General features: G+C 41.6%; 1 protein-coding gene across 7 annotated transcripts in view; it reads left to right on the top strand.

The window, feature by feature from the left end:
• The window catches only part of arhgef25a (Rho guanine nucleotide exchange factor (GEF) 25a), a 57,914-nt gene that overhangs the window by 4,720 nt on the left and 40,490 nt on the right, over window positions 1–12,704 (top strand). For 6 of the 7 annotated variants that reach the window (XR_013300493.1, XR_013300496.1, XM_077601985.1 and 3 more), the window contains one exon: window positions 793–904. Coding sequence is in view for 5 of the 7 variants with exons in the window: in XM_077601985.1 (XP_077458111.1) it covers window positions 793–904 (112 nt within the window). In the remaining 2 variants the exon portion in view is untranslated. Of the gene's footprint in view, window positions 1–792; window positions 905–7,519; window positions 7,937–12,704 lie in introns of those variants that run through there. The other variant, XM_077601992.1, reaches the window with a different exon arrangement.

Below are 12,704 nucleotides of genomic sequence, written 5' to 3'. Positions count from 1 at the left end.
ACATTATGGAGGAATGTATGGTTTGACTCCATTTGTTATCTTGAACAATTGTCTTCTTTTGAGTGACAAGTAAACGGATGTCTGTTCTATCTGGTTTTGAGTGGGTGGACCAACCAAGGACAATCAGAGGGTTCAAATAAACAAACAAGTATTTATATATATATATCTATATCTATGTCTCAAAAATCCAGAGTCTTTAATAATTGGGAACATGTTTTTATGATGTGTAAGAAAAGCCATGCCAGCACAAGGAAAGGTAAATTCTAAAACTTTGATCTTCAAAGGTTTTGCAGATAAATGAACCACTAGGCAGTGCTCTATGGATATTTGTCAATTTTGATATGCATTTTCAAATATGGTTCCTTGTATACAGTAAAAAGTCAAATAGCTTAAAAATTCATTTTATGAGGATGATGAAATTATAATGGTGGTAAAGCAGTGCCTGACATAATATTACTGTATAGAGAGTCTGGTATTTTGTTGGCCTTTACAGTATTGATTTTATTTTTACAATACAATGTTTATTTAAAAAATATATATATAATGCTCATCTGCTGATACCATTTTCACATTTTATGGGCTGAATCCTCTACTGAAGGACCGTTCAATCTTAATGGCAGCCTACCACAATTTCCACTGAATTGTTTCTCATGGAGTAAAGCCACGGAGGCCGTGATGGAAAAACACAAGCGCGAGTGTTAGGTTTTTGTGGTTTTGAGACTCTAATCACTCTTACCAAGACCTCCTCCCGTAAAGGAGGACTCCATCTGACAAAGGCATCTCTGTATGCAGCTCTTGGAGGGCGGTGAAATGGACCTCCCATCGAGCAAAGAGGGAAGGGGGGCGGTCCAGGGCTGTTGCGATCCTGAGGAACAAGACTGGGAGCAAGCCAGTGAAGGAACAGGTAAGACCTGAAAGCTTCACCCAGCGTGACACACTGTCACAAAGCTACAATGTTCTCTAAACATTGACCCTCACCAAACCAGTCGGAGCCATTGAAACATCCCACCTCACCTTTGGTTCTTTATGTGACACGTCATGCCTGTAAATCCCCTTAGCAGCCATTCAATTACTTAAGTTGCACATACGAGCTGCCGTAAACTCAGCCAAATCAACATTGCTTCTGTCTGATTTGACCCGGAAACTGTTTCAAATCAAGGGCCTTAATTTATTAAGTCCCCGAATTCTTTTATGGAGATCAAGTCCAGTGTTGGTGACCACTTTGTTTGGCGAGCAATACAGAGTCCAAAGCCCTGGATAGATCAGCTTGGTATGGAAACACACAGAAATGGAATTGGGCAGAAAAAATGCTAACCCACAAACTTCCAGATAGAGAGTTTACAGTGAAGACATGGTTAGAAATGAAGAAAAAAGTCTTTTGTAGAATAAAACGAATTGGAATTAAGTTTTAAATGCATGTCATTGAAGTTTTTAGGCCATAAGAGAAGGGTTTCTAAGGCCTTTACAGTCCACCACTAGAAACTAAGTTATTAATGCCTTTCCTTTTCCCTGAGAGCAGTGGAACAAAAGGAGCTTTGTCTCTTGATGAGAGTTTGGATTGGATTGTGTGTCTATAGAAAGTGTGTGGTGGTGTGGAGCATATGGTTGGCCTGCCAACTACTGCGGAAATCAGTGCTCGCTCTACCATCACTGCAATTTTGTGGGGGAGTGAGCCCATAAGGAGCTGTCGATGATGCTTATCTTTAATGGCCTAATTTTGTTGGGGTGTGCTTTGTAAAAAAGGGAAAGGTAAAGCAGCATAGAGAAAGTCATGTGGACATTGACTATAAGGCAAATTGTTTGTTCCCCTTGTCATCTGCCTTTGCTGAGTGTATTTGCATATAGGCCAAATTTCCTCCGGATAGGAAATTGGATGGAATATGAGTGAATGAAACGGCAGGAAGACCTCCAGACCACAATAACAGGAGGCAGACTTTTGGGATCCCGGAGTTGTTCACTTTGCAGATTCCAGTGCCATTCGTTATTGCAGCACACGTAAAAATGGCTTGGATATACGTGTGAGAAGGCTGACCCTTTGGATTATCATAGTATTTATTATTTTTAAAATGGAATTGCATGTTTTTTTTCCATAAAGCTAGTTATGAGCCTATCCCAGCCAACTATGGGCACCAGGCGGGGGACACCCTGAATCGGTGGCCTGTCAATCGCAGGGCACAAGGGGATGGACAGCCCTTCCAATTCACACTCATACCTAGGGGCAATTTAGTGTCAAACCAGCCTATCATGCATGTTTTTGGGATGTGCAAGGAAACCGGAAAATAGAAGGTATTATTATGATTTAGTATTTAATTTTTTTAGGAGACCAGGCTTTCAGACAAATTTTGTCTTTGACTTTGAAGCCAAAATATGTGAACAAATGAACAGAGCTCATTTAACAATATCTGACAATTTGACACATATTTTGAAAGAGCCTACAAGCAGCAAATTGTGTTCATTATGTATTTAAAACAACCACAAAACTTCACTTTGGGGTTCACTACCACCGTGATGAGACGTACCTTCATGGGTACTAATATTGACAGACTAATGAATACACTCAGTCTTAGGTTGTGTAACTTTTAAGCTATTTTAACAAAATATCAAGAAATGCACATACTATATACATAATATAGAAATACTCAGAGGCATCAATGAATTGTCTGCAAAGAACAAACATTACTATGGCTTACTGAGCAATTGTAACATCTCCTTCATGTACGTTTACTCTATATAGCTAGAGTGTACGTATGCCTACTAAAGTGAAACATGCGTCAAAAAATTGTGGGTTCCCTACTTCTCAGTGGTTGTGCACTCACCCTTACCTGTGACACCCTTATCTTTCCTGTCTTCCTCTACCTGTCCCATCAGTCGCTTGTGCATACCTTCCAAACGCGGTCTCCCATTAGTAAAATAAGTCACAACCTTTTTGTAACGCTATTTCTAGTAAGGCGGTCAACTATGTTTGTGTGACTACATTTTTGAAGACCACGATATAATGAACAACAAATTGAGTATTGCACACACCACCAATGCACACCAATACTGATCTATGGAGTGGTAAACATTGATTCATTCATTTTCTGAACTGCTTATCCTCACAAGGGTCGCGGCAGGTGTTGGAGCCATCCCGGATTGGTGGCCAGCCAATCGCAGGGCAGAAGGAGACAGACAACCATTCACGATGACGTTCATGTAGGGGAAATTTAGAGTTATTAATCACCCTACCCTGCATGTTTTTGGGATGTGGGAGGAAACTGGAGTACCCAGAGAAAACCCACATAAGCTCGGGAAGAACATGCAAACTCCACACAGGAGGACTGACTTGGGATCAAACCCTCGTCCCCAGAAGTTTGAGGCTCACGCGCAAACCACCCGGCGGCCGGGCCGCAGGAATGGAAAACATTTTAAATGAATGGTTCATAAAGCTTCTTCAAAGAAAAGTGTATAGGTGATGGTATGCATGATGAGAGTGATAACAGTAACATAGATAGCGACACTGTGGATGTGTGATTGCATTCAGCTATGGTAGGCTACAAAGAGGTTAGCACAGTGTTTCGAGTGCATGATAGGGATGAGAAACGGTGAGGCCTCTGCCATGCTTTTGATGGCATTATTGGTCATCTGTTATGCATTAGAAACAAGGCGCCTGGCCGTGGCTTTACAGGAATCACAAGACTAAGACAGCACCAACTATCAAATTAAAATACAAAACATATATATCATTACCATATTACACACCATTACAGTGCTTTGCAAACATTAGACTTTTTTAATAGAAGAAAATATTCTTTCTTCCACTCTGCATTCCCAATTGACGGTAATCCCTACTCCTATTTTACCGCTGGGTAATGTTTTAAACGGCACAATTTTAAAACTGTGATCCTGTCGAAGTGTAAAGAGATTTTTAAAAAATATTTTCCTTCAAATCATCTCAGTATTTTCCATCGAAGTAGTTTTTTTACAGACTCCCACGGGGTCCTAGGAGAAAATGATAATAAAGACAGGCACCTTCAACAAAAACAAAACAACATTGTATGAAGGCTTTATTTACCGAAATGGTTTATAATACTGCACAGATATAATTCAATGTTGTTATGATATTTTGTCATTTACAGATATAAGTTTTAATGCCTTTAAGTTATGAAAGGGCTGACTTGATTAGAGGTGTAAGAGGCTTTACTTAGCACTCTTACTTCCATATACAGTACAGACATCATCTTTCAACAAACCCAAGGTAAATGAGCAGAATATGCATGAAATCATTTATATGCAGTTTGACCAGAGGCTGGGAGAGTGCTGATCCCAGAAGCCCCTGGGAAGGACTTGTGCGTGTGACCTTAAACGGGAAGAGATCAACCTGAAGCTGCATTACATTGCATTGGATGGTCCAAGGGATAAATAGCATTGTCTCATGTCACACAAAACTCTGCGTGGGTAATAATAATGAAATAGTGTATGCCACATTGAGTCGCAAAGACAAAATAAAATTCTGCAACTACGTAAGACCACATTTTTATTGTCATGACAAAGAAAAAAGAAAATTCTCAACAACAATGTGGATCTCAAAAAGATTTGTAGGTTAAGTCAGCATTGTATTGCAGTTTAGAAGTAACTTTCCCAGTACTGGAATTAGCTTTAGTCAAAATATATTGACAGTGTCAAGTCTGTTTGTGTGTTGTGCAACGAAAGCCGACGGCGGTGTTGGACCCTAAATTGCTCATGGAAATTAATTTGAAAGATAGCTTACAGTCAAATTAGCCAAAACGTTTAGAATGTGAAGAATATGTTGCGTCAATCCTCATATTATGTAAAGGTTCTCACTCATAGAGAATCACGCACTAAAACTCTCACTGGCAAATGACCACATAAACAAAGAAAACCAACTCAATTCTCTACTCGAAACAGCTGGAAATAATTTCCAGAATGTGAAAGGCTGAGGCATATAGTTCTGCAATTTGTGATGTCTCTAGAGTGAATGTCTGCTTCTGCATGGTCTAGGAAAAAACACATTTTGCTGTACACCTACAACATCTGCTGTTGCTGTAATTGGGCAGAAACGGCGAGTACTCCCAGGACAATATGACAAGAAACATGACAGTGACTCCTGCTTCTTGATGGCATTTTGTCCAAAGCCTAAAACCACCTCCTCCTGTCAACATGTCAAGGATGCCGGTTTTCCTTAATTGGCTCATAGTTTAGAGAAGAAGGGAGAGAAAAAAGGGAGGTAAAGGAAAACAGGCAAGGGGAGTAAGACAGAAAAAAAAAATCTAAGCAAGCATTCTTTGGCAGAATATCAGATCGCTGAGAGGCTAATGTCAATGGAGAGTGCTTGGTGAAATGCGTGTGATTCTGCTGAGTTAAAACTCGTGCTATGATGATCAAATTTGCTTTTATCCAATCAAGTGTCAAATGGTCCTGGAAAATAGAAACAAGGGCGCAGTAGAAAATCAATAAATTTCAATCATTTTCTTTCCTAAACCACATCCCCGAGTGTTTCTTTTATAATATAATTATATTGATACTGTGTAATGTTGGGTTTTAGTGTTGCGTGTGTATGCGTGGTAGTGCGTGCGAGAGGATGTCATTGAGAGCTTAGGGTAAAAAAATAAAAGCAGAGAGACAAATTGGTGTTAATGCTCATCTCACATCGTCTCCCACTCTCCCTTCAAGTGGGAGGGAGATAAGCATATTTTTTCATTTTTCGGCACATAATTTTTGATAATTCCTCCATGTCGAAGACTGATAAGGTCATTTAATTAGTACCAAATGAGTAAGTTACTCGCTAAATGGCCTGGGTTACAATAGGTTTGAACAAATAATGAAAGCACTTTAATGAGCAGCACTGATTATCAAGCAAAGCTAGGCTATACTTTGCATACAGTATTGATGTTAGTTACGCAACAGGTCCTTGTGCCCTCTACTGGGTGTATTGTACAGTCACACCACTCATAAATGTTGAATGCTGCTGGACTTCCCTAGTAAATGAATGGGGATTTGATTGACCAGTTTTGGAGTTAATGCTTCAAGCTGGATTGTATTCTAGATTCCAGTTTGTATAGCTTATGCATTTCATTTGGTAATTCATTCATTCATTTTCCGTAACAATCACAAGAGTGGTGCTGGAGCCTATCCCAGCCAACTACGGGCACCGGTGGCGGGGGACACCCTGAAATGGTGGCTAGCAAATCGCATGGCACAAGGAGACAGACAACCATTTACTCTCTCACTCATACTTAGGGGCAATTTAGTGTTCAATCAGCCTACCATACATTTTGGGATGTGGGAGGAAACTGGAATACCCGCAGAAAACCAACCCAGGGCTGGGGAGAACATGCAAATTCCCCACAGGAAGGTTGGAACCCAGCTAGGGTTGACTTTTCGATCTGCGAGGCCGATGTGCTAACCAACTACCCACCGGGCCACTGCATTTAGTAATATTAAATATTTTTTTCTGAACTTCCAATTTGTGGTGGCTGGAGTGTTTAGAAAAGCAGTCAGTGTCTGATGTGGCCACCATTTACGTAGTGCATGAGTCCAACATATAACCGTTCCATTAAGTTGATTGGGTTGCTGACCAAGTCTGTGGAGTTTTGGTCCACTGGTCATCAAAGGCTTTGAGAAGGGTGCCAGGAACTGTATCATGGTGTCATATATGCCAATCTTGTGAGCTGTCTGTTCAGCAGGTTTCGGACAATATTTCCAGGTAGATGTTGAATGTGAAGATCCATGGCAGGTCTGCCTACAGGTGGTCTGCCATCCTGAGGCAGGTCGGATGGACTCACAAAAACATTGGGGCTGTGCGAAGATCAAATGTTGGACCCTTATTTATGTTTAGTCATTTGATTCTAAAAAACTGCACCTAAAAACGAAGATCTTAAGTGTAGCTTGCTTTTCTCTTGATGCGTGGAGTTCTGGGATTTCTTTGTCTGTTCTAACACATTAGACATTCACTGAATTTAAAGCTGCATGGTCAGGCCAATTGGCAAACATTGTGAAATTTGAGATCCCAAGAAAACACGAAGAGAGAAGAAAAGCTTGGTCTGTTGGATTCTTGTTCATAATTGAACTTTGGCACTGGCTGTCTAAAGCAAAAGCATTCTTGGATGGCACTTGAAAGAAAACTGCAGTATGTTACACCTACGACCTAACATGGCTTCTCCTCTGTTCACAATGTACTTTGTCAGCAGAGGTGTCTTTGTCATGCATGATCAAATCGGAAAGTGCAGATGCACTTTTTATCTGCTCATGTGCATGGAAGTTTTGGTAGACGGGGGATAATCGAGCAGACAGAGTGAAAGTGAGGGGAGAGCAGAGGAAAAACAGCTGAGAAGGAAAGAAGAGCCGGAGGCGACGGCCGTGGTTTGTTGGTGGGGGGCGTACAGGAAGAGAGAAAATTAGGGGAGTCTGAACCTTATCCTGAAACAGCCAGTGAGGGGAGTGTGTAGACTCCACCCTCCAAACTCAACCCTCCCCCTACTCTGTCTTTTGCCCCTCTCTCTGCCTCTCTCCTCTCTCTCAGCTGAAGCAGTCCGTCATTTGACCAGACAGTTCACCGAGGCGAGAGCAACACATGAAACCAAAGGCGAGCCAAAGATGAAGACGGACGACAGGACCATATACTGTGTTGGATCTTTGTGAGGCTGTTAATAGCCTCTTTGTTGGATTCTTTGCGGCTTCTATTGTGAACTCCTCAGGACTTGAACCGTCAGGGCGCAACTAAGGAGCAGACCACACTGACCTGCTTTTTCATTCTGGTTGGCATTTGAACTTTGAGGGGGGTAAGGAATTGGAGCGGGCCATGCCCACTTCTGCTCATGCTCCAAAAGCATGAAAGGGGGTCACCATCACCACCGCCACCACCGAGGCTGCTGTGGCTGCCAACACTTATTCCGAAAAGTCCTGACTAAGTGCGGCTGCTGCTACGCTAGAGTCAGAGGTCAGTGTCAGACTTTCTCATCTCTTCCACGTTTGCTCCTTGTCTTTACTTTTGTTCCTCCTATGATTACCTCACGTGAACATCTCTAGCCTCAATCCTCTTGCAACAGGTGTGACACACTTACACTAAGTATTGCTCAAATAATAGGAGCAGACTAGAAACAGGAAAAGAGGATATGCATCATTCGTTCTTCTATTGAAAACAATTCGGGATTAGTGTTTATGTGAAAGTGTCTTCCAGCTGAAGAGCGTGTCAGTCAGGAATGCGTGGCACGTGGCTGGATAAATCGCAGTGGGGGGGGAGGGGGGGGGGGGCGTTCCTCAGTACCCAAAACACAGCTGACCCCCTCCCCCTTGACCCATCAACTTGGACTGCCTGGTTGTAATGTTGTAATGAAGCACAGAGGGAAAGGTAGTAGTCCATTAGGCAACATTGCGGCTGAGTAAAAGCAGCGGGTGGCGTGGAGTCAATACTATCGTTGGACACAAAAGTCAGAAGTCCGTGTAGCGTTTGACCACTGGAGTATATGAGTCATCTATTTTGAGTGATCACCTCACTAAGTTAATCATCTGGTGGCAACATGTGCTGTGATGTTTCAGTTGTGTGTTCGCACCCTTTTGCACGCCTGTATGAAAGGGATAAATGGGCAACCTACTGCTGAGGCCTTGCATATATAGGGGGTCTCATAAAGAAGGCTTTAATGTTATTGGCTGGCGTTCCTGGATAAATACCAAGGATTCCTTGAGTTTAATCTCTTATGTAATAGATATTCTCATTTTCCATAGCCTGCAGCTCCCCACTGCACCTCTCGCATGTTATCATAGCAAATTCACTGGCACTTAGATGATGATATGGAATCATGTGCGTTTGGGGGGGGTTGAACCAGTATATTTTGTCAGAAGTCCCAATGAAAGAAAGAGAGCAGCTGGGGAATTATATAAAGCATGATATATTTTTGAAGCAAAACCTTCATGATAATGTTTTGAAATGTGAAGAGGAATCTCGATATATATTTTCATCGCTCCTACTTGTAGTTTGAATTCAGATTCTTCACATTACATGAATGACTATTTGATTAAATGCAGGAAGATGTTTTGAGCATAGCCACAGAACAAATTTAGATTGTAGATCAGGACATTTTTAATGCACAGCTTCCTTCTTCAAAATTTGATGTGCTGTATGTAAAGTACTTTCCCATGTAAAATCATTAGTTTAATAATAGGGTTGTTTTGGGGATCATATCCAGTTTCTACAGTGAAGCAAAATCTATGATTAGAATAGAACCTCATGGTTCTTGTTGTAGAATAATGAAAACCAGTTCGGACGATATCGTCAGTTTAAAAAAACCAAATACTCGCACTGGAGTACAAGTCGCATTTTATGGGGGGAGATTTTTTTTGATAGAATCTAATAGTAATAACAGTAATTACCTCTTGAAAGGAAATTTAAAATAGAGAACAGGCTGAATAGTGGTAGGGTATCCTAATGTAACACAACACATGAATTCTAGTAATAAAAATGTTTGTGTTTATTGATAATATAAAACAAAACACAGTGCGCAAGGCATTCTGGGGCGGTTGAATGTACTTTGTCTGACAACACCACATGGGTTGCTCTTAGATCTGTCTCTTGGAAAGCACCTTTCTGTTCTGCTTCATATCAAAATTGTCTTGAGATTTTTTTTAATCAATTTAGTTTTTGTAATTTTCGGTCCATAGGCCACTAGTATAGTAGACATAGTCCGAAAAATCTTGTATGCATTTTTTACATTTAGTCAATACAGTCATGTTGTGTTCACTTGCCTAATGTTTTATGGTGGATTTCTATTAATGTGTCAGTCGTAGTTGTTTTCAAAGTAGCTCATCTGATTTGAGTTTGAGCATGTTGCTCATCCCCAGATGCTGTGAAGCATCTCTGCATCCTGGCCTTTCTTCTCAGACGATGGCCATAAACTTTCTTTCCTGGTCAGTCATGGAATCTTTTAGTGTTTTTATGCCACTCCATTCTTGTGGATCAACTGTTTATGACACATCAACCCTAAGCACCCAGTAAGAGTAACGAGAGTTAGTTTTAAAGATTTATTTTCAAGTCAATTTTCCCAAGAGATGGTTCTGTTGGGCCCTTGTTTATTTTTAACTGGTTTTATTTTAAAGGGTATTTCGTGTATTTTAACAACAAACAAGCCATTGACGTGTACAGAATTTCAGTGCACCGCATGAGTCATTTTCTAATTGAACATAATAAAGAGTACTTTCGTGTCGGATGACACGCATGCACCAGCTGGTCACACGATACAAGCCTTTCATTTTCACAGTTGTGTTCCCATTACATAAAAACTCGAAAGGATGTCATTGTCACTCATATAGCGGCTCATCCTCGTCTTCAACTACCATTGCATTCTTTAATTCAAATAATTCAGTCTTTTTCTGATTAAGTTCTCAGAATGTCTTTTGCAAAAATATGGCACTATACTCCAATAAACTACTTATTACTAATTACGTTGTACCATTTTTTGTTAATGTTGGCAATGGCAGCGTGAGGGGAAGCACAATAAAGTAACCTGAGCCATCAGTTTATGCAGTGCATTTGGGAGGAATTATTGATCTGAGAACTACTCAACTGAACTGGTGGTGGAGATAACGGGAAAATGGACAGGTGGGAAAAAAAGAGAAAGGAAAGACAAAATCCAAATATGTTACACTCGATCTTGGTGATGTTAATGGACTGTAGGTTGGGGACAACCTCAACTCCTTGCCAGCCAATTGCAGGGCGTTCATGCTCACACTAAGAGTCAATTTCGACTGTTTGACTAGCCTACCATGCATATTTTTGGCGTGCGGGAGGAAACTGGAGTACCCGTAGAAAACCAACACCCAGCAAGGGATTGATTCCTCAATCTCACAACTGTGAGGTGGACCTGCTAACGACTCTTTCACCGGGCCGCCCCAACAATGACAATGGTTTCAAAAACAAGGTTTCAAAGTGTGTACTGACACAATGTTCTGTTTTTCTTCATTATCACACTTTTGTGTTGTATTGCACCAAGTGAAAAAGCACAGCTTGAGTGTTGACTGATGCATGTAATAGGTTAGCACCAGGATACCTCCAAGCACCACTCTTGTTCTATGCGCACTAGGAATGTGAGCCCAAATAAAAAGACAATTAATCAAAAATGACCTTTTTTCGCCATCAAGGTGAACACAAGCCTGGAAATCAGCTATTCAGCCATCTTGCAGAGACACTAACTCTCAGACAGAGGTAATGAATCAATGGAATTGAAGGAAACGGATCATCAAAAAATGTGCAAAGACTATTTGTGTTTCTGAATGACTTGGGTCTTACCAAAGTATCTTACAGTCATTTTATTTTTGTTTAAGAACTTTTGCCTCGGCGGCTCGGCGGGGCGAGTGGTTAGTGCGTCAGCCTCACAGTTCTGGGGTCCTGGGTTCAAGTTCAGGTCGATCCACCTGTGTGGAGTTTGCATGTTCTCCCTGGGCCTGCGTGGTTTTCCTCCGGGTACTCCGGTTTCCTTCCACAATCCGAAAACATGCATGGTAGGCTGATTGGACACCCTAAATTTCCCCTAGCTATGGGTGCGAGTGTGCATGGTCGTCCGTCTCCTTTTCTCCTGCGATCGGCTGGCCACCGATTCAGGGTGTCCCCCACCTCTGGCCCGCGGACAGCTGGGATTGGCTCCAGCACCCCTCAACCCTAATGAGGATAAAGCGGTTCAGAAAATGAGATGAGATGAGAACTTTTGCTTCTGCCTTTATAATGAGTTCAGTGGCTCTTTTTTGTGGTATCTTAGCACTTCACAATTCAATATAAACTATTCAACAATATCCTCGAGCAGTTTCTGTGTGCCTAAGTCTTAAGACATGGCTATTTTTTTAAATGACAAATCAATTGCAATTTGACAGAAAACAGCCCTGCTGGCAAAAGGCGGGGGAAAATTGTCGCGACAAGCAGCGTGCCTTTTTATGTCTCAGCGGGAGAACCTGTTTTTCTCTTCAGCTTATAAGGCAGACTTTGGACATTATGGAAAAAGCAACCAAAATAGCTGAATTGAATGGTATGCTGCTGCATTGACGCGGCCTGACCTCCTGTTCGGAGATATTTTTAATCTTTGCTCCTGAGCCCACCTCGTCATCTCTCACCCAGTTTCTTTGCTGTGCAACCAGTCTCCATATTTTTTGGGTTCATCGCCTCAATTATGCGAAGAAAGGACAGACAGGAAAAGGACGAGGTGACCTGTGACAACCCTTGTTCCCGGCATGGATTTTGGGCTGAGTGCTGGGTGATTTTTCAGCGTGGAATTTGAGAATCCAGTGGAGCATTAGAATCCTTCATTTAGTCTTCCCGTTAGCCCCCTGCCCCTCCTCTTTTTCATCTTTCAGACAGTCCGGCGTGTGGCCAGCCAGCCAGTTATTAATGATGTCCTCTCCTGTTTCGTGATGTTCGCGGTCTACCTCTTTTTTTTGCTCAACCTTTACTTTTGCTCCATTTGCTCAGACTTATTTTTAAAGCTCTCGCGCACCTCGACTCTAAAGTCCTTTCTTCAACCTCAAGGCTCTATTTGTAATTGTGGAGAGAAGGCAAAAAGGGGAACAAATTATGAAACACAGGAGTACATTCCATACCTTGTTTAGAAAGAATTCTCCCACAGCACAAGAGAGCCAAGGCAGCCACTTATTTCCAACCAATCCCACCCACCCCCCTTTGGGTCTTATGGTTCATTGTATTTCTTTTACTTTTATTTTCCTATTTT

Source organism: Stigmatopora argus, chromosome 1 (genome assembly GCF_051989625.1).
Source record: "Stigmatopora argus isolate UIUO_Sarg chromosome 1, RoL_Sarg_1.0, whole genome shotgun sequence".
Lineage (NCBI taxonomy): Eukaryota > Metazoa > Chordata > Actinopteri > Syngnathiformes > Syngnathidae > Stigmatopora > Stigmatopora argus.
Note: the sequence above shows the minus strand (reverse complement) of the source record. Positions and strands in the feature narration are given on the sequence as shown.